The sequence below is a fragment of the Mytilus galloprovincialis genome, chromosome 8 (assembly GCF_965363235.1).
Source record: "Mytilus galloprovincialis chromosome 8, xbMytGall1.hap1.1, whole genome shotgun sequence".
Lineage (NCBI taxonomy): Eukaryota > Metazoa > Mollusca > Bivalvia > Mytilida > Mytilidae > Mytilus > Mytilus galloprovincialis.
In genome coordinates, this window is record NC_134845.1 from 78,637,969 (window position 1) to 78,664,253 (window position 26,285).

General features: G+C 34.4%; 1 protein-coding gene and 1 long non-coding RNA gene across 4 annotated transcripts; one reads left to right on the forward strand and one right to left on the reverse strand.

Annotated features, from left to right (window-relative positions):
• Window positions 1-180: 180 nt before the first annotated feature.
• On the reverse strand, window positions 181-25,468 carry LOC143042633 (heat shock 70 kDa protein 12A-like). Of its 3 annotated transcripts, XM_076215039.1 has the most exons (6): window positions 18,353-18,429; window positions 15,983-16,114; window positions 13,175-13,467; window positions 11,992-12,210; window positions 2,875-3,028; window positions 181-1,805 (listed from the first exon to the last, which is right to left on the reverse strand). In XM_076215039.1, the coding sequence occupies exons 3-6, from the start codon at window positions 13,457-13,459 to the stop codon at window positions 748-750; spliced, it is 1,716 nt and encodes a 571-aa protein (XP_076071154.1). In that variant the 5' UTR covers window positions 13,460-13,467; window positions 15,983-16,114; window positions 18,353-18,429; the 3' UTR covers window positions 181-747. The 3 variants fall into 3 exon arrangements, with proteins under 3 accessions (XP_076071154.1, XP_076071157.1, XP_076071156.1); XM_076215042.1 differs by lacking the exons at window positions 15,983-16,114; window positions 18,353-18,429 and adding an exon at window positions 25,413-25,468; XM_076215041.1 differs by lacking the exon at window positions 15,983-16,114 and having other exon boundaries at window positions 18,353-18,420.
• Window positions 21,752-24,975, forward strand: LOC143042634 (uncharacterized). Its single transcript, XR_012968071.1, has 2 exons — window positions 21,752-21,828; window positions 24,367-24,975. It is a non-coding gene; the product is annotated as an uncharacterized LOC143042634 (long non-coding RNA).
• Window positions 25,469-26,285: the final 817 nt, after the last annotated feature.

Genomic DNA, 26,285 nt, shown 5'->3' on the forward strand with positions numbered 1-26,285 from the left:
TTTTTGTTTAGTGGAATGTCAATGGTTTTTTTTATCGTCTTCTTTATCTACTGTTCGATTTTTTCTTTCTTTCTTCGGCTGATTGGTTTTCATTGCAGCACCCATACCGCTTTGTTATCTTCTTACAAGTGCATTTCAATATTCATTATGCATTTCTCGTAAAAATGATCAAACCATATATGCATCTGAAAGGTTTAATATTGAAATGAAGAAAAAAAATCGAAAGTAGCATCATATTATTTATGTTGCACACAGTAATTTTTAAGACTTTGACTAAACTAGATTTAGCTCATTTAATTTTAATAATGTTTTTCAAAAACATCTAATCTGTTGACAACAATAACTAAAAAAAAAACACATATTGGATACATGTATATAGCAGTTTGACAAACAAATATTTTGATTGATGAGAATCTTATTGCTCGTCTTTTCCTATTAAAACGCTAATCTGATTTTTAAGAGTTAACTCCCTTATGTGTTCTCAACCCTTAAGACAACTGTAACAAATAAAAACAAGAGGAAACTGAAGGTACTGAGGCATTAAAACGCTTTTATAATATAAATAGAAATAATATAAAATGAGGAGACATGGTATGATTGTCTATAAGATAACTCAAACAGAGTCCATAAGAAGCGGTTTTCAGCAACTTACTATCATAATAATATATAGGTCAATATACAGCCTTCGACGATAACAGAACCTTTAATTATTCTATGTTAACATAAGTACAAATGCATATATGCTATTTAAAAGTCTAGTTGTGTCTCGAACACTCGACCTGTTTTTAGATTCTTAGCCCTGAATAATAGTTCAGTACCACCGAAAACTAGTGTTTCTTCTATTTCCAATGTTTCGTTTTCTTTGAGCTTTGGTAAATCTACGATTAAATTACCTAGACGTTGGCATGTCGGATCGGTAACGTATCTTGGACTTGGATCAGTTGAAGTGTAGATCGCACATTCGAGAGTCCTCTCATTCGGATTCAATGCTTGGAAGATCTGCGAGGAGGTATGGCCGTCCTCAACTTTATCGTTGATAGTTGCAAATTTAAAGAAAACATCTTTACAACGATCGGTTCCACCCATTCGGATTTTCTTTGTTTCCGGATGAATATCCGGATCCCATTCCGGCCAGCTTTGAATCCCATACGTTTTCGTCAAAATTCGCTTCGTTATTTTCTTTTTCTGGTGACCAAATAACACAGCTCCTTTTAAAACAGCCAATCCAGATTCATCCGGAATAATTATTTTCCTGTCTGCACCAAACTTATTTCTGACAGCCATTTGAACAAGCTCGCATTCAGAAAAACCGCCAACCATGATCACATTTTTTAGATCATATAGTTCTGGTTTTTCAAATATTTTACGGAGATGCTGTATCAACTTATCTATTGTAGATTTAAAAAGGTCCCTGAAAATTTCGGCCTTTATATGTAACCTTTGAACTTCGACTGATACGAAGTCTTTGTATTTTGTTGTCTTAATGTGTGAGCTTATGCCACCTCTTAATTTCTTGATTAAGTCCATTAATGTCACTGACATCTGCATAACAATGTCCCTGTTATCGTCTCCTTTTGATTTGACTGATCTTTTCTTGATTTCAAACTCATGCAAGAGATGGAAATAGTCTTCTAAATCTTCTTCTTTCAACCCATCAATTACATCCGCGCCAAATAAATCTTTCATAAAGTCTAGAAATGCTTGGTCTACGGCAGTGCCTCCCCAGGGGCCGCCGCTAGGAGGTATCACTTCTTCTAATGTTTCGTCTCTTTGACGCTGATGAACTGTGATATCAACTGTACCACCTACAAGGAGATTAAAAAAATATTTATTACGTTTTTGTTAGATGTATTTCTATTAGTATCCATCTGACGAGTTAAGCCTTTTTCAACTGATTTTAATAGTTTGTTCTTATATTGTACTGTTTCCTCACTGTTCCAGGTTTAGGGGAGGATTGGGATCCTGCTATCATGTTTAACTCCGCCACATTGTGTATGTAGTATGTGCCTGTCCCAAGCCAGGAGCCTGTAATTCGGTGGTTGTCGGTTGTTGTTGTGTAACATATTTGTTTTTCGTTCCTTTTTGTTAACTTTAAATGGGCCGATGATTTTCTATGTTCAACATTAAATTGTTTCACATTTGTAATTTGGTAATATTTTATAGCTGACTAAACGGTGCGGGCTTTGCTATTAGTTGGAGGCCGTACGGTGACCTAAATCTGTTTATTTCTGTATCATTTTGTCTCATGTGGAGAGTTGTCTCATTGGCAATCATATCATATCTTCTTTTTTAAATATGCTACTATATAGATATAGGAAGATGTGGTGTGAGTGCCAATGAGACAACTCTCCATCCAAATAACAATTTATAAAAGTAAACCATTATAGGTCAATGTACGGCCTTCAACACGGAGCATTGGCTCACACCGAACAAAAAGCTACTATACTTCAGATTTCCTATTACATGTATTAATAAATCTGAAATAATTGTGGTTGTTTGTTTATCTTTGATCGTCATCAAGCGTATGGATGTACTTATGCATGTGAGGTTTAGGAATACTTGTCAGATGATCAGAATCCTTGGTTATTTTTCATAAGAAACATGGTATACTATTTTGACCCATTACACCCACTTTTCTTTTCACAAAAAAGTCATTATCAAAATTTAAGTAAATGCAAGCTTTTCTTCCCTACGATCTGAGACCCAAATAATGGCTATGCTATATACATGTACAAGGTAAAAGTCCAAATCAGCCGGCCATTTTTCTGACTAAAAGTGACAATTTTGAACTCTAGATTTTTAATTCCATGTAAGTACATCCTTAAAGAAAATCGAAGCTAGTAAGAAAACAATTATACCTTGACCTTAACCTACCTCCAAGGTCAATGACCATGAACTTCATTCCAGGTTTGATTGTTTGAAGAAACTTGTTCTGTTTTTTGTCAACGTCTAGTCTCAGTTCATGACAGTATATAGATGCCGCCTCAGGTTCCAATGCTAAGGTCAACTGGTCTTTGGCTATACCGGCCTGAATTAAAGTTAATGTTCGTTAGGTTAAAACCGATTAAGAAATTAATAATCGTTTCTCTTATATATTCTACATGAAGATTTGAAAATAAAAATATCCCTTAAATGACACTAGACAGGGTTTTTTTCTTCCTTAATTTTTCTATCGTCTTCATCAGCATTGATTTATTTGTTGAATAATGGAGAACAATGTTGTAAATAAAGGAAATCAAAAGCATCTTGTTCATATAATTATGAAGCTACAACATGTACAATGATGTCTCCCTTTTAAAGAAATATAAAAAAAATAGGAAATAGTTGTCTGGCATACGAACTATGACCCTGCTATCTGACTTGCATTCATATCATTTAAGAACAAATCAATCTAATTTAAGAACAAATCAATCTAATTTAAGAACAAATCAATCTAATTTAAGAACAAATCAATCTAAAATCGGATATCTGTGTTTAAAAAATATTGTTATAAATGGGTATTGATAATAATCTCAAAGAAACAACACATTTTATATTTCTAAATTTTATTGGGATCAATATCTGAAAACCTGAAAAATAATGGTCTTAGATGATTTTCATACACTAAGACAACTTTGGCAATCTCAATTTGGGGAGATCAAATTGCATATTTTTATAATAAGTACCAATTTTATCAGATAACATAACATTTAACATAACGTCTATCAACTTATCAAGTTGACATAGCGGTAAAATTCAACTGTCAGTGAACAGGCACTTCGATCACGATTTTCACGGGTCTACATTAAATTCACACTTTCAGGGGATAATGGGTTTATAAAACATGTTTGTCGTTACCTATTCATTCAGTCTCAGTGTTATTTGACACATCTTTTGGGTAGTTTTCCCTTAAATTCCATCGTGGCGAGTGCTTGTTTACATATATTGGAAGTTGCCATTCCAACGAATGGTCACTTCCGGGTAACGGTACTTCTTTATAAAGTTATAATAATACATAAAAGTATTATTAAGATATGATTAAATTACTTGCTGGCCTTCCTTTTATTGTGTAGGATATTTAATAATAAGATATAATTACGTTAAGTACGTTTTTGTGAAGCGCCGTTAAGGAACTATTTTGTGATTTCAATGACGTCATATAGTAACGTAGGTGATAAGGCTAAGAGTATGGAATTTTAAGGTTTATATTTATTATGTCACTTATTTATTGGAATTAAAGGCAAACTTTCGCGATTTTATGTATTTATAACGACATTTCGGTACATGAGCCAGAGTTTTCCTTAGTATTTCAAAGTTATAGTAGATTTTCAGTTCTGTGAGTCGCGGATGTATTTCACCGTCAAGTATAAATACGGCGTCGCACTAGCACTTTGGCTTATCGTATCTGGCTATCAAGCAGAGCAGTACAATAAACCAAACAAACCCTTAAAGTCAAGCAAGCTATTTAGGTACAGGATGCATTTCGATATACAGCTATTTCACCTTAAGCTATGCGATAGCATTTCAAGCCTTTATTTATCTTTTTACATCTTTTGGAATATTTAACTAAAAGCTCACATAAGGACGTCAAGGAACCAAATATCGCTTTTATAAATATTCCCGCTTAAGCAGGTCTTCAACAGGAAGTGGCTTCATATTAATACAAGATGAGGAACCAGTTCAATGTGTACAATTTCTCATAGCAGTTTTTGGCAAATTACACAAATTATTAAAGATGTAAAGATACGATGTCCCACCACGTTGACAACTTTCTTATATCGTAGTTTAATGAAATACGTATATTTCATTCTCTCATTATTGTATTGATAGGATAAAGTCTTGTAAATCTGTATTTATAAGTTATATCTGGGGTTCGGAAGGCCAGCATCTTACTATTACAATTTATGGTTATACTATGTTATTGCTGATATTTGCATGCGTTATTTATTGAGATATACATGCCTACTGGACAAGAATAAAACTCACTCTTTTACGCTGGATTCTTCATTTATATATGATTATGCTGGAGTCAACAAACTACACTCAAAACAAGACAAAGTAACGGAACACTATCAATAAGCAATCATACGGAATTAAAAGTACACTCGACCCCTACTCGCCCGCCTGTAACAAACTGGTGTCAGATGTGGGATGTCACAGTCCAAAGTGGCATCCAGGATGCGAACCTCACATTTATTTTTAAATTCAACGATCTACTAGTATATCAATATAATATGTCAACGTCTACGATAAAGATGGATCTTAACGTGGTGGAAATTTAATTTTATTACAATAATTATTGTACGTTATATATATATATATATATAGGTTAAAATCAGTCTAAGTCTCAACATGGCCGAGTCGCCAGATCTGGAAATCAGATTTAGATCGGAAGAGAGAGAAAAAGAAGCAAGGCATGAGAGGAATACCGAATTTGCGGACGCAAATGAAACTTTAGAAGAACACAGAGCAAATGTATATGCACATGGGGAGGGAGACGTAAATAGAGAATATGGCATGTCTGGACAAAGAGGACAAAGGGGGATAAATACTGACGGATTCCGATACAACAACCCACACACAGTCTCTATTAGACCAGAACCATATGATGGAGGAGAGGATTGGGAGGAATATATTTCACACTTTGAGGTGTGTGCCGAACTTGGGAGATGGAGGGACGCAGACAAAGTATTAGCGCTAGCGGCAGCATTAAGGGGACCAGCAAGGACATTTTACATTAGTTTAGAACAGACTGAAAAACGGGATTACGGTATTTTGACTCAGAGATTAGGATTACGATTTGGGAGTACAAGACAACAAAACAGATGGCTTTCTCGTCTTGAAATGAGAAAAAGGAACCCAGGAGAAGCAATAGCGGCGTTGGCGGACGATCTGCGCCAGATGGCTCAGAGAGCTTACATTGATCTTGATGCAAGGGCTCAGGAAGTATTGGCACTTAACCAGCTGTACAAAAACGTTACACCTGAAGTAAAATATCAATGCACTAACCAGGGATGTAGAACTGTTGCAGGAGCTGTAGAGGTAATAGAAAGATATGAAGCTATAATAGGAGATGGCTCAGAAAAGAAGAAAGGCAGTGTCAGAATGACAACAGATACACATTTAGGAGAAGCATCTAATTTTTCACAGGAACCTTCGGAAAACCAATTTCACGATAGCATTAATGGACTAACAAGGAGGATTTCACAGCTTGAAGGAACAAAACAGAATTATAGCAACTCTTGGCAAAATAATAGTAACAGAAGGCCTCAATGGGGAAATACAAATAACAGGCAAGCTAAATGCTTCATTTGTGAAAGCACAAGTCACTTATGTAGATATTGTCCATTTTATCTCCGATACAAACAGGAAAATGCAAGACATGACAATACTGGAGGACAGCAAGGCTCCAAGGACCAGGATAACAGAAACTCACAAAGTATCAACCAGGGAAACTTCAGTTCCCCGTTGGCTCGTTAGACCGGGAACCAGTGGGAAATTTACGGTCACAGGAATTAAGTCACAATATTAGGATAGGACAAATGGGAAATACATGTGGTATTTGGGATAACGGATTTTATACAAAAGGATACCTACAAAACTTACCTTTGACAATATTAATAGACAATGGATCAACCTCCTCTATATTAAATTATAAAATTTACAGACAGTTAGCTGATGTACTGAAAAACGCAATACTAGAACCAAGCACATATAAACTTTTTGATGTAAATGGCAATCCTTTATGCTCATACGGGACACTTAAACAAAAACTCACTTTAGGGACAGCGGATTTTAACACAGAATTTCTGGTCTGTGATATCAAACAAGATGCGATCTTGGGGCAGGATTTTCTATTGGATCATATAGACAAAATTGATTATAAGAGACAGATATTATCTACAAAGGATACAGATATACGTTGCTGGATAGGAGGAGAAGCAAATGCAATATGTAGAGTCATTGTAAAGGAGACAGTCACTTTGCCGGGAAAATCTAAAATGCTCATTCCAGTAATAATAGAAATGCAGAACACTTAGGACCACTGGGATACGTTGATAAAACTCAGAAAAAGGAAACAGAACATAACATTACTAGGGGAATTTTAGATCCACACCAGGAAGACATTAGGGTACAATTAATTAACTTTCGGGAAGAACCAATTACTGTACATGCTAAGGAACAGATATATAGGTGTATGTGAGTCGTACTACGAAATGCCAGAGGTAGGAGTATGCAATTACATTGGAACAGAAGGGACCAGTTCAGACAAGCTACCATCACATATTGAGGACCTATTTAACAGAAGTATTGTACATTTACAGAAAAAAGAAAAGCAATACCTGAAGGAACTTCTTCAGTCATACTCAGACGTTTTTGCAAAATCAGCGGATGATTTAGGGAGGACTAATAGAGTACAACATAGGATAAATACAGGAACTGCACATCCGATAAGACAAACACATAGGAGGCTTCCATAATGAAAAAGGGAATATGCTCAAAACTCACACTTAAATGGAAAGGACCATTTATAATTGACAAAAGAATAGAAAATGTTACTTACCGAGTAAAGAGAAGCTTGATGCAGCCGTCGACTGTATATCATGTGGATCGTTTAGCACTGTATCAAGGGAGGAATGTACCATCGTGGGCAAGCAGATTTCGAAGAATGATGGATTTAGAGGAAGCAAATAACGACCAGCAATTGGATAAGCCAGTTGGCTAAATGTTGGAGGAATATTAAAGGTCCTCAGCATTCTGTACCTGTTCATACTTTTATTTTTGGATATACTGCAGTATATATTTTTATGACAGATCTGTCGGAGAACGATTTGGGGGTGGTCTGATCAACCACTAGTCAAATCATTGAGATATAGGATAGGGATCCTGGCTGACTAAGGAGGAGCCTAGTAGTCGAGTTTATTTTGGATATGAACAGTTATAGATATTTTTGGAGTTGTTTCGTTGGTGTTATTTGCATGGTTTTGAGTTGAGTTTACTTGCCTACGGATGCTGGCCTTCCATGAACACATTTATAGAACGGGACGGGGGGAGGATTTTAACTTATTATATAAACAATACAGGGAATTAATGGCAGTATTCCTTGTATTTCAGAATGAGTTCAGTGGTATCGACAAAATGCTGGTTATGCCCGGAAACCTATGAAAAGAAAAAGGACCTGAAGAGCCATGCCATCTCCGAGCATTCGGTGTGCAGAGTTGTTTGTCCATGGTGTGTAGATAGTGAGAGGACGTTTGGCAGGATGTCGGAGCTCACCAAGCACAGTAAGAGAAAACACAATGATCTAACCATAGACCTCCTGGAGGGTGATTTCTTTACAGAGCCTAATGGATTTTGGTTAGCCAAGCGGCCAGATGATTATGTTAGAATTATAAAGCCTTCAGAATGGACGAGCACCATTGCCATCAGGACCAGGGCAGCACTGTTGGGATGGGTGGAAGCCACCAAGAAGGAGGGATCAGACAAACATAAGAAGTCATGGGAAGAAGGATGGAAGAAAGCACTGGGCCATTCTGTTACAAGTGAGCAGCCCACCAGCTCTAGGAAACGGAAATACAGTCCATCCAGACCTCTAGTGGACCTTCCTGAACTAGCAGTAGCCAGGATTGACCTATCATCTAAGGGGAACATAGGCTTTCTTAGAATGAAGGAGTCGTCAGCAGAAATATGGTTCAAGGTAGAAATGGTACATTGGGTCATGGAGGACTCCAGGGCAAAGGACAATTTGGTTAGGAGAATGAGCATTGCAAAGACAGACCATGAGCCACCACAAACTTTTGGAGCAGAACTTAAGTTGTCTGAGTCAAAGCACACCTTGAATCAGGTAACCAAGGCGTTGGGAATTGGTGAGAGACATGTCAGGAAGCTCTTTAGGGGAAAGGTGACGTTTGAAACTAAGTCCAGGAAGAAGGCAGAGGAAACAACCAGGGAAGAAAGTAGTAAATCCGATATTGGAGAAGAGCCAGAGTACGAGATCATGGACTCTATTGGAGAAGTAGACAACCTAGAAGTTATATTAGAAGAAAAGGAACAACCAGAAACAGCTAAAACCATCTCAACAACACAGGAACCATCAGAAAAAGTTGCAGATGTCCTACCAACAGCAGAAAAGAAAACACCAAGCAAGCCAGTACCAATTCAAGACAGCCCTCTTAAGAAACTAGACAACAAAGAGAATGATACATATTTACCAATGCTGAGTGAGGACGAGGAGGAAGAGGAGGAGGAAGACAAGGCAACATCAGAGAGGTCAGATAAACGAATCATAATGGTGAGCCATAAGGAAGTGTTTGATATTGACACTGACGAAGAAGAAACTACCAATATATCACTTAGGGAGAGGGCGGAGAAGCTATTAAAGGCAGGAGGGATGCCCCTATTTCCACCAGGGAGGAGACAATGGGCCGGAGAAAGGATGCAGGTGTCGAGTAAACCAACACCAATGTTCTGGCCGCCCAAGGAATGGAGGAAATTGACAGCGGATCAGAAGCTGACAGCCTGGAGGTTCGCTGCCATGACCTTGGCAAGGGAGCATGGAGTCGACACGGTCAAGGAAGAGAGAGACGTACTTGACAAGTATGCCATGCTTGCCTTGCCAGGTACTGCGTTACCTAATCAACCTGGAGAAGACTTGATTATAAAGGCTCGTTTGGCCAATTACCACTTGTTGAAGGATATCTGTCTTGGTAAACTGGAAGGAATTGAAGCTTTGGAATTAATAGATATGCTGGAAGCCGCAACCCGACCAAAACCACAAAATGACTTAGTTAAATTATTATGTAATGTACCTCTGAGATTGTCAGAAGATGTTAAGAAGGATAAATCGCATTAACTGTATACACTTTTTTTACTATCTAAGATGACAACGACCATCACCAAGAAGAACCGATCAAGAGAGACTTAGAACTGTCAAATTTTATTGTTATTGTTCTTTTGTGTTTTAATGCTTTTAGTTCATTGCATATATTTTATCAATGTGTACAATACAAAAGAGAATTCGGGAGAATTCTTTTTTTTATTGGGTGGGGAAAGTGTTATAAATGGGTATTGATAATAATCTCAAAGAAACAACACATTTTATATTTCTAAATTTTATTGGGATCAATATCTGAAAACCTGAAAAATAATGGTCTTAGATGATTTTCATACACTAAGACAACTTTGGCAATCTCAATTTGGGGAGATCAAATTGCATATTTTTATAATAAGTACCAATTTTATCAGATAACATAACATTTAACATAACGTCTATCAACTTATCAAGTTGACATAGCGGTAAAATTCAACTGTCAGTGAACAGGCACTTCGATCACGATTTTCACGGGTCTACATTAAATTCACACTTTCAGGGGATAATGGGTTTATAAAACATGTTTGTCGTTACCTATTCATTCAGTCTCAGTGTTATTTGACACATCTTTTGGGTAGTTTTCCCTTAAATTCCATCGTGGCGAGTGCTTGTTTACATATATTGGAAGTTGCCATTCCAACGAATGGTCACTTCCGGGTAACGGTACTTCTTTATAAAGTTATAATAATACATAAAAGTATTATTAAGATATGATTAAATTACTTGCTGGCCTTCCTTTTATTGTGTAGGATATTTAATAATAAGATATAATTACGTTAAGTACGTTTTTGTGAAGCGCCGTTAAGGAACTATTTTGTGATTTCAATGACGTCATATAGTAACGTAGGTGATAAGGCTAAGAGTATGGAATTTTAAGGTTTATATTTATTATGTCACTTATTTATTGGAATTAAAGGCAAACTTTCGCGATTTTATGTATTTATAACGACATTTCGGTACATGAGCCAGAGTTTTCCTTAGTATTTCAAAGTTATAGTAGATTTTCAGTTCTGTGAGTCGCGGATGTATTTCACCGTCAAGTATAAATACGGCGTCGCACTAGCACTTTGGCTTATCGTATCTGGCTATCAAGCAGAGCAGTACAATAAACCAAACAAACCCTTAAAGTCAAGCAAGCTATTTAGGTACAGGATGCATTTCGATATACAGCTATTTCACCTTAAGCTATGCGATAGCATTTCAAGCCTTTATTTATCTTTTTACATCTTTTGGAATATTTAACTAAAAGCTCACATAAGGACGTCAAGGAACCAAATATCGCTTTTATAAATATTCCCGCTTAAGCAGGTCTTCAACAGGAAGTGGCTTCATATTAATACAAGATGAGGAACCAGTTCAATGTGTACAATTTCTCATAGCAGTTTTTGGCAAATTACACAAATTATTAAAGATGTAAAGATACGATGTCCCACCACGTTGACAACTTTCTTATATCGTAGTTTAATGAAATACGTATATTTCATTCTCTCATTATTGTATTGATAGGATAAAGTCTTGTAAATCTGTATTTATAAGTTATATCTGGGGTTCGGAAGGCCAGCATCTTACTATTACAATTTATGGTTATACTATGTTATTGCTGATATTTGCATGCGTTATTTATTGAGATATACATGCCTACTGGACAAGAATAAAACTCACTCTTTTACGCTGGATTCTTCATTTATATATGATTATGCTGGAGTCAACAAACTACACTCAAAACAAGACAAAGTAACGGAACACTATCAATAAGCAATCATACGGAATTAAAAGTACACTCGACCCCTACTCGCCCGCCTGTAACAATATATATAAAATTGAGAATGGAAATGGGGAATGTGTCAAAGAGACAACAACCCGACCAAATAAAAAACAACAGCAGAGGGTCACCAACAGGTCTTCAATGTAGCGAGAAATTCCCGCACCCGGAGGCGTCCTTCAGCTGGCCCCTAAACAAATATATACTAGTCCATGATGTACTGATCATTTCTTATTTGTAAAAAAATAGTTCTAAAGAAATAAAATATATTACTTTACTTAAAGGGGAAAACATCCAATAAGATTTTTTTTGTAGAAATAAACAAATTGCCTATCGATAAAGTAACCGTTGCTTTTTTCTATTATAATTACTAATTAACCTTTTCAGCAGCTTTTCTCATAAAGAACTTTGCTTGGTCAGCCCATATAGCCGGTACAGTCAATACATATTGTACGTCCTCCTCTTTCGTTGATAAAAATCTGCTTTGCAATTTCTTTATAACTTCTTCTTTCAAATATTTGATAGACATACAAAATACATCTAGTGCCTTCATTTTCTTGCCACACTCCTCCTCAATTTCTGTATCTAGTGATAATCTCTGAAATGTATAATGCGCTTTCATATATCCAAAATATTAACCAAGTTCACAAGCCACTGTACTCTTATTAAACATCAATCAATCAATCATCTTTCCATTTGTAATATATAAATCAGAATAATACATCCACGAACTTTAGAATGAGACTTACCGAACTTGTATTAACCATGCTTTTCTTTTCAGAGAATCTGTTCATAATATCATATTTTAGGTGGGGTTTGTGTTGCTAAGTCTTTGGTTATTATTCATTAATTTATCTTAATAACTTGCTTGTATTTAAGTTGTGTTTTTGTCATGACATTGCCATTTTTTCTTCGGCTTATAATGAGCTTTGGATGTTCCAAAGGTATCGTTTACCTCGAGTTTTTGGTATTATGAATATAATCTGATTGAATTAAAGACTCTTGTGTCCACGATTTTGATTTCAGTTTGGACTTGCCCTTCAACACGCATGATCGGATATTACATTGAATTTCCTATTCTGAACGAATTTAGCTGTAGTTTTACACCCAACACGTCAATAGGACGCTACACCTTTAAGTTAACAAAATATATCCTAAAAAGTAAAATCACAAATATATCAAACTCCGAGGAAATTTCACACGGAAAGTCCCTTATCAAATGGTAAAATCAAAAGCTCAAACACATCAAATGAATGAATAACAACTGTCATACTCCTGACTTGGTACAGACATTTTCGTATGTAGAAAATGGTGGATTAAACCTTGTTTTATAGCCAGCTTAATCTCTCATTTAAAGTTCACGTTCTGGAACAAGCCAAGCAGTTCGTCAAATAAGTGTACACAGCCTATAGATAAAGGAAGCTGTGGTATGAGTGTCAATGAGACAGCATAGTATGTTATATGTAAAAATCTAGGCTGAAATAAATAAAAATCATTGATAGACACAATTATATAGTTCACGTTCACGGGATGTTGGCGTGTAAAAAATATCGCATACCAACCTCGTTGTGTAAGGTCATCTTGAAACGTCGAAAATAGTAAAATTCGTCCATTGATTCATCTGGGATGATATCCTGTATGTATTTATTATCGGCCTCATATCCAAATGCTTTAAACTTTTGTTGTTTGTCCAGCAGCACAGTCGTGGGTGTCTTGCTTGAGGTTAGATCAGAGCTTTTCCAATCACACGTGTACACCGCTATTTGGTCGTCTCTTGTTGAAAAAGCAAAGCCAGAATAAGTTGTCCCAAAGTCGATTGCCGCCACAAAAAGCTTCGTAACATCCATCTGTTTGTCTAAACACAACATAGATTGTTTTAATATTTTATACTTGCAAAGAAACACTAAACATTTAAACCTGAATACAATAATTTTAATAAAGAACAAATGATTAAAAAAATAATCATTACGTCATCAGTTATGGATAATTGGTTGGTTAACATCCAGTGGCAAATATTTCATGCATAATTTAAGGACTAAATATTTTGAATTTTTATTGGTGTATAAGGTTAATTGAAAATTTATTGTATTCATGTATTTAGTCAGTTATTGCTTTACCCTAATGGATGTTATTTTGCCATACAGGTTAAATCAAATACTTTAATGTTAATTTTAATTTTAATGTGCGTATTGTTATGCGTTTACTTTTCTACATTGGCTAGAGGTATAGGGGGAGGGTTGAGATCTCACAAACATGTTTAACCCCGCCGCATTTTTGCGCCTGTCCCAAGTCAGGAGCCTCTGGCCTTTGTTAGTCTTGTATTATTTTAATTTTAGTTTCTTGTGTACAATTTGGAAATTAGTATGGCGTTCATTATCACTGAACTAGTATATATTTGTTTAGGGGCCAGTTGAAGGACGACTCCGGGTGCGGGAATTTCTCGCTACATTGAAGACCTGTTGGTGACCTTCTGCTGTTGTTTTTTTCTATGGTCGGGTTGTTGTCTCTTTGGCACATTCCCCATTTTCATTCTCAATTTTATTGTAATCATAGATAGGCAGAGCGATGCAGGAAACCACAAATGGTATTACAATTTAGCAATATAACCCAAATTAAAAAAAATCTATAGTATTGGTTTTCGGAACTTTAATCTTGTCATTTGAAATACTAACGACAACGATTACAAAAGTTAAACACAACTCTTTAAATAACAATATTATAAAATTGAGAATCGAAATGAGGAATATGTCAAAGAGACAACAACCCGACCAAAGAGCAGATAACAGCCGTAGGCCACCAATGGGTCTACAACGCAGCGAGAAAATCCTGCATCCGGAGGTTGGCCTCAACTGGCCCCTAAATACTGTATTAAAGGCTGTGGATTTTCTATAAATATCTTGGTTTATTTGCCACAAAGTATTCATTTTCTATTAAATGCAATTAAACAATATAAATAATAATGCTATGCATCAAGTTTGAGAATCCCCTTGGAATATGTACAAAATGGTCTATCTCTACTATTTATTACATCTGTAGTTTTGATACAATTGAAGTTTGAAAAATTCGTACAAAAATGGCTACTGAAGGGGTCATAAACCTTAAAAGACTGTCGTCAAGTACTTTTAGTAAAATAAAATAGCTATTCAGACACACCTACTCTGCTTTTGTGATTCTTTAGATAGGTATTTCACTTGACCCATATATTTCATCTTTTCGTACTGTGATTTTTTTTATGTTATAAAGTCAACATGTAGCTTGGATATATATAAAAAAATGACAGAATCTGAAGCGAGATGATATATCAAATACTCTTGCTTTGTACGTTTGAAAGAAAAAAATATACACCTCAAACACGCCCTAACATAAAAAGAAGCACTCGATTTTCTCTTTTCGATACAATTGTTACTCATTTTTTGGAATTTTTTCTTGAGTCACATAATGGAAGGGCAGACACGAAAATTACTGAACTAATTGATATGTTCTCCGTCCGTGGTAATTTGAAGAAAAAATGAAAGATCGGAGGTTAAGTATTTTCTACATCCAACTTGATAGATACCGATGTCGTCGACTTGATATCTAAAATTGAAAACTTAAGCAAATGGTGTTTTTAAAATAAAACACTTCGTACTTGAGAAGAAAATTGTCGTTTTATTTTTTTTTCTATTAGCTTTTAAAAAATTTGTTATTATAGTAAACATTACAGTAAGCATTTATCGCCTTCTCTAACAAAGAGCTTCGATTATTTTATTCTATTTCAACTGGGTTTCCGTCTGAGAATAGGTAACAAAAGAAACAAAACAAAATGACAATGATAAATACACTAATAAAGAATTATACTAACAGTTACTGACATGCCAGCTCCAGACATCAATTAAACTGATTGAAATATTATGTCTTCATAATATTAAAATCAAACACAATCCCTCCCATTAAGGGTTTAATATCATACTATCATGAAATATATGACAAGAACACAACCCGTATCATATTAACAACAATCGAATTTAATTATATAAAGTATAATAAAATTAAATAGATAACATGTCCAACACAATTCTAATTCATAGCAGGAATGGTTACCCTATCGACCGTTTTGATTCCGAATTAAATTTTAGACATTGGAATGTCATTTCAAAATATTTTAAAAGAAATTATAAGAGAGTTGTCGAAACAAGAATCATAGACAACACAAACAAATATTTGTTTGATTAACAGAACATACATGTAGATGTAGTGAAAGCCTCAATTTTTTCAATATTACACGTGAAATTCTTGACTCTATATATTCTGACTGGACATTTGTTGCAGTAAATGCTATAATACGTAAATAAGACTCCTGAAACCAGCTTGTTCTAATCAGAATGAGATACCTTAAAGTTTGATGTCTATCAAGTAATAGTTTATAGTATTGTCATTCTACACAAAACATGGACTGCAAAAAACAGGAAATTGTTCAATAAGGTACATTTGTCACGTTGTTGTATACTTCGGCATTGACTGAGCTGTAAAATATATATGTCATCAAATTAAGATTGAGCAACATCTTATTTACTTTTATCATTATATATTATAGGGTTAATAGCTGTCAGTTAACTGCGAGTACTCTCAAATCTGATAACTGTCTTTTTGTTGTTGGGATGTACAAGTACCCGGCCACGTCCACTTGGATTTTTGTCCATCTGATGAGTTAAGCCTTTTTCAACTGATTTTTGTCGACTTAAGTCGAAAAAGCGAGACATAGCGATCCTTCATTCCGTCGGCGTCACTGTCGGTGTCGTCGGCGGCGTCCACAAATATTCACTCTGTGGTTAAAATTTTTGAAATTTTAATAATTTTCTTAAACTATCCTGGAATTATACCAAACGTAGACAGAGGCTTGTTTATGTTCATAAGATAGTATCCAGAAGTAAATTTTGTAAAAATAAAATTCCAGTTTTTCCATATTTAATTATAAATGGACTTAGTTTTTCTGCCAGGAACCATTACATTCACTCTGTGTTTAAAGTTTTTAAAATTTTAATAACTTTCTTAAACTATCCTGGAATTCATCCAAATTTAAACAGAAGCTTGTTTATGATCAGAAGATAGTATTCAAAAGTAAATTTTGTAAAAATAAAATTTCATTTTTTCAGTATTTTACTTCTAAATGAACGTAGTTTTTTTCTGCCAGGAAACACTACATTCACTCTGTTGTTAAAGTTTTTAAAATTTTAACAACTTTCTTAAACTATCCTAGATTTGTACCAAACCTAGACAGAAGCTTGTTTATGATCATAAGATAGTATCCAGAAGTAAATTTTGTAAAAATAAAATTCCAATTTTTCTGTATTTTACTTATAAATGGACTTAGTTTTTCTTCCAGTTAACATTATATATATATATACAGTCTGCCGTTAAAGTTTTTAAAACATTTTTAAGATTCTTTTTAACTATCCTGGATTTTTACCAAACTAGGACAGAAGCTTCTGAAAACCAAAAGAGTATCGAGAGGAATATTTTTATTGATTTTTTTCATCATTTTTGTTGAGTGTGTGATTAACAGCAAAAGTAAGCGAGACACTGGGTTCCACCGAACCCTTACAAATTTTTCTTGTGTTGTACTGTTATACCACTGTCCAAGGTAAGGGGAGGGTTGGAATCCCGCTAACATGTTTAATCCCGCCACATTATGTATGTATGTGCCTGTCCCAAGTCAGGAGCCTGTAATTCAGTGGTTGTCGTTTGTTTATATGTGTTAAATATTTGTTTTTCGTTCATATTTTTTTAAGAAATAAGGCCCGTGTTAGTAAATTTTCTCGTTTGAATTTTTTTACATTGTCTTTTCGGGGCCTTTTATAGCTAACTATGCGGTATGGGCTTTGCTCATTGTAAAAGGCCTTACGGTGACCTCTAGTTGTTAATTTCTATGTCATTTTGGTCTCTTGTTGAGAGTTGTCTCATTGGCAATCATACCACATCTTCTTTTTTAAATTAAACTTGTTCGAAGGTGCCAAACTTCCTATATACATATATTATCCTATCCTTGAAGTGGTATAACGGCACAACACAAGAACAAACTTTGCAAAACAAATATAAGAGACAATCACTCAAAATAAACAGGCTACAAAGTTCTGAGAACAGGTACATACATTGAATAGGGGGGAGGTAAATATGTTTGACGGTGCTATGTCTATTTACATTCTATAATGAAATTAAATCTTTAGTCGTTAACCTTTGTCGGGGGTAATACCAGGGGTTGAAGGCATAAAACTTTGCTCAGTGCTCGGAGCACAAAAATCATGCTCGAAACATGAAATCCAACAATTTGATTGGTAGATTTTCGAGTCTGAGTACAAAAATCATGCTCGAAAGTTTTATGACCGTGAGGCCAGGGGTTAATACCATGCATGTAGACCTCGTACGTCCTTTGGTTGTCAAGTGTTGTCTCATTGGATGATACCCATCATTGACGTTCGTTCTTACTCAACTCACGATCATTATATAGAAAAATAATTCTATATTGCTTGTGAAGCTTTAGTGTTCCAGGGGATTTAAGACGAACTTATTTAACAAAACGAAACTTTGCGTTGCATGGTTTAATGTATATATATGTATTACTTAAAAGAAAACACTTTATATACATTGTATTACTCTCAGAGATTTCTTCTATTTGACCGGTTAAAAGTCAATTGTAAGTGCAAGATATATATGATAATGAGGATAATTATCATGAATATAAAATGATAAATTGCAGTACACACCTGAATTATTTCTGTTGCACAATCGTCCTTTTCATTTTCAGCTCGGAGGAAGTAAAATAGAAACACTGATTATAAATAGATTGCAAGCACGTTTAAAGGGAAATAATCCAATTGAAAAAATGTAAAATCGCCATGAAGAATCTTTTTTAATGCTATTTTTATCTCCAGATTTTTATATGCATATGTTAAAAAAAAAAACAATTTAATTTCATTTTGCCTAAACATCACTTAAATTTTATTTATTTAACGATTACATAATAAAAGGGTGAATTAGGGTGAATTTATTGTAGGGTCTCAAAATTCTGTTTTAGATGCACAGGCACTTGTCTCAGAAAAAAATTTCCTATATAAAGGTATATAGGAGAAAAAAATCTGAGACGAGTGCCTGTGTTTAGATGCAGCAAAAAATGGGGGGAGGGGATTCTCAACATTGGATTTTGTGTGCATACCCCATTCTTATAATATTCTATGAATTTCATACTCAGCGTTAAACATGTAATCAAAATTTAATTTGTATTTAATAAGAGTGATTTAATGTATTCAAATGCAGTTAACATTTTATTATTAGATGTATATACATGTCTGTTTAGTAATATGTGATATTGTGCATCTGGACACTGATGTCTATTAATTAATATGTCAAACACTGTATACATATATCCTAGAAGCTGTCGAGTACTTGCTTTTGGAATAAAGTTATTATTCATGTTATTATTAGAAATCTAGAAAAAAAGTTACGACCAATAATTTTCTATTAAAAATTATAACTAAGGTACATGTTGTACTGTTGCAGATTTCAACCACATCCGCATTTGCTTTTACATCTATATTGAAGTTATATAAAAATCACATTCCACATATGTATTTCATTGCAAAATAGTCTGAAATGAATTTCCAGTGATGCGTCTGTATACATAATACATACCTTTATATAGAAAAAGATTATATCGTGCACCTTGCAATAAGTATTTATGTATTGTTTATGTAGAATAGCGTAGAAGTTATGCTAGATTTCTAAATACACGAATTTTCAAAGCTGCATACAATTACAATTAAATAGAAATTAATGTTTAAAATAATACCTAGTTAAACATCGGATACTTTATGATCCTTTATGTGTTAGTTACTATGGGACTCAAAAGAAAGGGTTCATTCTAAGGCTGATCCAGGGATGTTAGCCCCGCCCCTACCTCCAAAGTCCCCCATACGTAGAAAAACTGGTTGGTTATTGAAGTAATCACTTAAGCATGACTGAAGCGCCCCTTCTTACTACTTGTTTGGCTTTATAAATATTTTGATATGAGCGTCACTGATCATCAGTGAGTCTTATGTAGACGAAATTTACGCGCGTCTGGCGTACTAAATTATAATCCTGGTACCTTTGATAACTAATTAGGCAGTCAGTGGGCCACTATTTATGAACATTTCTGGATCTGTCAATGTAGTTCATATATAATATTACCTTTTTTACAAGTAAGATTATAATACATGTATGCTGTAATTTATCTGATGAACTATTTATTGACCTTTAAATGTATGTCAGGCTCAGATCTCAGGTTTAACCAAGCCGATTGAATCAATAAATCTCTTTCTATGAACACGGGTTTCATTTCAATCGGATGTTGATATATTTTATAATCCATTTATAAAATAAGATGCATAACGGAATTGCTATTTGAAAACATTGAGAATGGAAATAAAGAATATGTCAAAGAAATAACAACCCGACAAAGAGCAAATAACAGCCGAAGGCAACCAAGAGGTCTTCATTATCGCCAGTATATTGTATTGAATGTTACAGCCGATTGCATTGAGTGTGTAGGTAAAGGTGGTATCTTTGGTTAGCTTTCTTTTTAGCTGAACCGTGAAGTCATTATAATGTCAGGTATGCTACCATCCTTTCGAAGCAGTATAGCCCTTCAGATAGATAGATTGGTTATCTGTCGGACTAGTCTACTCTCAAAGGAGGGTGGTTTACCTTACTTAATAATGATTTCATGGTGGTTCAGCTAGCAAGCAAGCAAGAAGATATTACCTTTACCTACGCTCTCAATACAATCGGCTGTAAATGATTTATATTTTGAAATTAAGTATCTCTCTTAGTCCTCTGTTTGTGAACATGTGTGTTCATTGATGCCCTTTTTTTCTCACCTCATGATCCATTTTATAAATGTTTCTTCCCAAAGAACAGTTGTGTTCCATTCTCTCTGTTTCTTGAACCTTATTGGAACACAACAGTCATGTCAGACAGCAAGTTTGAACCTATGGTGCTAAAAAAATGTTACAAGTAAACCTTCATTATTTCCAATCCGTGGTAACTCATGAATTTCTCGTGGTTTGTAATGGATCACCAGTTGCTAGATACAAAAACGGAGGGTATAGAAGGCATGTACTACCCCTTGTAAAGGAAACATTTATATATGATAACTAATCTTCTATTGTTTTGGGTAAATAATCAATTTCGAGATGTACCCCTCCTTTTAAATCCTGGATCCGCCCCCGGTTACAAAACGCATAGTGACTTGTCGTATCATAATTTTGAAACGAAAAAGAAAACAATTATTAGCATTCCTTTTATGGTAGATGTACTTGTCCCTTGTCCCATTTAATCGGTCTGTGACTTGACAGTATTTGTGATGATGAATCTGACTCGAGATCATTTCTGCAGAGTACTAAAAACAAATACTAAATTTAAATACTAGAATATTCATTTGACGAACACTTGTTACATGAATGAAGAAAAATACAACTTTGCGTAGGCTGAATTTTAGTTCATTCATTGGTATATAGTCGGATACATCGTCACCGGAAATTTTCTATAAACAATAACAAATACATGTTATTGTACATGTACATGTATGAAGTGTTTCCTTATCCGGTTTGGCTGTTACGATGCGTGGGTATACTGAAAAACAATATACCCGCACCAATTGTGTTAAAATCTTGTAATATATAACAGTATGGCTTTATTTTTTGAATTAATTATTAATTTTAACCTTGCCATTCACCAGTCATGAAAAATAGAAAAAAAATTAGAGAAAAAAAATAGTGAGTAGTCTAAGAGCTTATTTGAGGAAAAACGAGTTTTGTCTTAGACTATTTTAAAACCGCATTTCTTCAAAATAAACATTATATGTCCATTCTATAGAGAAAAAAAAACTATAAGAATGAAATTTAAGGATTTTAAAAATAAATTGTGAGTAAATGCCTCATATGCAACAGTTTTCAATTTCAAGCACTTTGATGGAAAAAAAATGATAAGGAAGAGAAAAGGACAAAAGTATATAAAACAAATGCACAGACAAACGCCTTCTCAAAAGTTCCCTTATTCTATACGTCTGTCAACCCTTGATATAGTATGTTAAGATGTGGCGCGTTATTCTTGTTACTCAGTATACGCTTTTATATGTTTAAATTTATATTAAACTTATTTCGTGACTCAGTCGAAATATATGAAGTTTATTCAACATGGTCATGTAAGTTTACATTATCTTATGCTTTATATTATCACATATACAATATGTATACTGCCTTAATACAAATTTAGTTACATTTATGTGTTTTATTTTTTTATCAGGATTAATATCTACACGTTTTTGTGTCTCATAGTATATATAACAATTTTTACTTAAATATAAACACAATATATTTTGATTGTTTGTGTTGATGGGCTTATGTTACATCAACTCGTTTCTTATCCTTCTTTTTATACATTTACCAATTACCAAAACCATGAAATTTAACGTAAAATATCGTGCATTGACCCATTGTATGTTACAACTATTTTTGACTCTTGTAAATAGTTGTTTTGTTAGCAACCATAGTTTTCCCTGTTAATTATAAATAACTTCGTAGATGGGGATGATACGTTTTTGAGACAAAAGTATCATTATAACTCCACAGTTTTTATACCGCATTTTGACAATAAAATTGAGAATGGAAATAGGGAATGTGTCAAAGAGACAACAACCCGACAATAGAACAGACAACAGCAGAAGGACACCAATAGGTCTTCAATGCAGCGAGAAACTCCCGCACCCGGAGGCGTCCTTCAGCTGGTCCCTTAAAAAATATCTAAACTAGTTCAGTGATAAAAGAGGGACGAAAGATACCAAAGGGACAGTCAAACTCATAAATCTAAAACAAACTGACAACGCCATGGCTAAAAATGAAAAAGACAAACAGAAAAACAATAGTACACATGACACAACATAGAAAACTAAAGAATAAACAACACGAACCCCACCAAAAACTAGGGGTGATCTCAGGTGCTCCGGAAGGGTAAGCAGATCCTGCTCCACATGTGGCACCCGTCGTGTTGCTTATGTGATTACAAATCCGGTAAATAGTCTAATTCGGTCTAGAATTCGGTAGGTCACATTCATGAAAGGGAAGGGGATTGTAGTTACGACGTAAGGAACATATCCGATATCATTTGTGATGGACATCATACTAAACTTCGAATAATAAAAAAAGAAACTAAAATAAAAAATCATACAAGACTAACAAAGGCCAGAGGGTCCTGACTTGGGACAGGTGCAAAAATACGGCGGGGTTAAACATACATGTATATCAATGGAATTTCAGTGATGATCGGGGCCAAATAAAATATCTTTTGGTTATTTGTCAACTAGCTTTTATTCTTAGCTCTAATGATCAGAGACCTAGCAGCAAACTTTATTGGATTTCAACATAAATAATTTAAGTATAAGAAAAATAATTTTATTGTATAGTCGCCATCAGCTGAAATTCGTCGCGGTTATCGGTAAACATCATCTAAACTATCAATCGCGTTCACTCGAGATACAGTTTTTCACATTCCATTCATAAATCGCAAAAAGAAAAACCACTACTGACCTACCTTTTAAGTGATTGTATTGTGATAATCCTGACCTTCACATTTTGCAAGGCGATATTGAATGGTGGAATCCGCCATTTTTTTTTACCGGAAATGTTTCCGTGGAGTTCAATTTCATAAAATTTTCATAAAGCGCGGGAAACCTTATCACATCAATGAAAAGAACATTTCAGGAAACTGCGTATGTGACGAATGTCATATGTAAACAAATGATCCTCATAGAAACGAAGATGGTGGAATTACAATGGAAAACATTCTGGAAAATGTGAAGGTCAGGATTATTACATTGTGATCACTTAAAAGGTAGGTCAGTAGTGGTTTTATTTTTACGATTTATGAATGGAATGTGAAAAGCTATATCTCGAGTGAACGCGATTGATAGTTTAGATTATTTTTACCGATAACCGCTACGAATTTCAGCTGACGGCGACTATAAGTAGAATCGTTTGTATTTCACCATAATACTTTTAGTGTCAAACACATGAAGTTGATAATAATCCCCCCCCCCCCCCCCAAAAAAAAACAAACAAATTAAAAACAAAACAAAAAAAACCCAACAACACACGAATTGTTTAATTCCTTTACTCCAAAAAAAATGTTTTGCATATTTAAAAGATGTATCAATTTCCCTTAAATTTTGTGGGTGAACTTCACTGTCCTTGTATCTCATGTTCAAAACATAACAAAGTGTTCACATAATTTCGATTGCACTCGCATGACACAGACTTGATTTTAACAATAAAATCACAAGTATGATCATAGAAGTTTACTTTTTTTATTCAATTTGGGCTGTCTGTAACTTTCTATAATTAATACACATTAAAAACAAATTTAAAGGTTAAATTAAGTACTTAACACAAATTGATCATACGTCGGTTCTGACATGTAAGTTGCATTACTACATGCAAGTTTTATGAAAGTAGCAATCTTGTTAGAAACACTTGACCAGATTCTTCCATATTTTTTCTCTCATCACTTTCTCATGAAGAGAGAGAGAGAGAGAGAGAGAGAATGAGGGTCCATTTTTCTTTTCTTCCCCCACTTTTTCTGAGAAGAGATGCACTTTTGTAATTTATGTGTATTGGTGTATTTAAATTAATACCAAACTATTATGTTGAAATCGATTAAAACTTGATTGAACTCATATATATTTCAGGTACTAACTTAATTCCACTGTACATATCTAATCAAAGAGAAATGGACGATGAAAAAAGGAAGAAAATTTTATGTGAGGAACTAACCACATTACGGACATACCATCAGCTAGAACGAACAAAAATGTCAATAACGATAAATGACATGATTTCTTATTGCGAACAATGTAAATCAGCCGACATGTTATTAGTTCCCTATGACGCACGTCCAATAGGACCGGAAAGACAACGGACGTGTTATGTGAACATTTTCTTTGGAGGTTGTTTATCTGGACTGTGCGGTTGCGCGAAATGATCACGTGACATGTTTAACAAAACTATTGATAGATTGGATTGTAGTACATGATTTTTAAAAATGGTTATTTCCTCATTTTTTCTTCATTTTTCTAGTTATTAAAATTGAGAATGGAAATTGAGAGTGCCAAAGAGACAACAACCAGACCAAAGAGCAGATATCAGCCGAAGGGAAATCTGGCTAAACCTGTATAATTCTGACCAAAAACGAGCCAATACACACACCATTTTACTGTGATATTTTTTATAAAGCAAAGAGATTTATTTACGATCCATGTAAACTCATTGACCTGGTTTTAAATAAATGTACGCCTAAATATATGTTGCTAAATGAAAATAGGAATGTATGGTATGATTGCCAACGAGACAATTCTGTACGAAAAACCAAATGACATGACATTAGTTAACATCTAAAGGTTATGTATGGACTTAAACAAAGATTTAAACCAATACCGCTTAGACAGCTTCATGTATAAAAGTCTTCTAAAGACGAATGTGAAACAATTCAAACGAGAAAACTAACGGCCTTATCATGATACAAAACAATGACCGAAAAACAAATATGACACACAGCAACAAACTACAATCACTGAATTGAGTTTTTGGGAAAGGCGCATTAAGAATGTGGTGGTGTAGTGCCATTCCCCCCCCCCCCACTTACTACTGATAGTGGTGTAACAGTACAACTATAAATATCAGCTGAAAAGGGATCAACTCCTCAGATTGATACAAAACAGAAAAAAAAACCACATACCGTATGCATGCCAAGTTATGAATATGCATGATCTTACATCCAAGTGATACCGTTGTGTACTTATATTTTTGCATTGCGTTTCTTAAATGATTTAATATGACTTTCTTGCACTAAATTCGTTTTATATGTTTTTATAGATAGTACAGTACCATAGTCTTGGAAAATATGGTTTAACTATTTGTTGTAATCGTTTTGTATTAGTAACAGCGACAGTAACAGCGAGTACTGTTATACCGATGTTTAGTGCCTATTACTTTTGTGTTAGTTAGGTTATTTTTTTGTGTGCATCGTACCGATTTTGTGAGTTAATCCATTCTTAAACCGGTTTTTCCGACGTAGTCGGTATAGTTTCGGTTTGTGCCCTTTGAACTTAAGGACGCTTAACTATGGCAACAGAATACGCATGCTCGAAAATCCTTTCTGTGATTGGACAAAATGCTGTCATGGTGGGTGATTTGGTTGTGTTTGAAAAAAACGTCTCGTTAATTATATCGTGATGGAAAGCAAGTTAAAAACTATAAATATTTGAACTAGATGTTACAAAGATTTATATTTTTATTAAAATAATTGTTTCTCCAATAGCTCTTTGCAAACATGACAGCTGTTCATTTGGGACAATTATATAATTTTTAATGTAAACTTTGTTGTACGAACGTACATGACTTTTAGAACGCACCTACTCATGTGAGATTTCCGCGGGGTTTTGTTGAATGTAAACAGAATTTCTTGTAGTTATACATTCAGATGGAGATTTAAAATTTAAGTCATTGTGCTTCTGAAGGTTATCGAAATGATAGTTTTAAACATATACTCAAATTTAAATACGTCGGATATCTTTTTTAAAGATAGTTCTTGTTTACAACGTGTTCGTAT

Bases quoted from the DNA above. Each gene is read 5' to 3' on its own strand.
- LOC143042633 (XM_076215042.1), bottom strand. From the start codon at position 13,459: ATGGATGTTACGAAGCTTTTTGTGGCGGCAATCGACTTTGGGACAACT. The intron at 12,211-13,174 runs GTTGGTATGCGA...TATACATTTCAG, and splicing joins AGATGACCTTACACAACGAG to AGATTATCACTAGATACAGA. The intron at 3,029-11,991 runs GTTAATTAGTAA...ACTTTAATTCAG, and splicing joins TGAGAAAAGCTGCTGAAAAG to GCCGGTATAGCCAAAGACCA.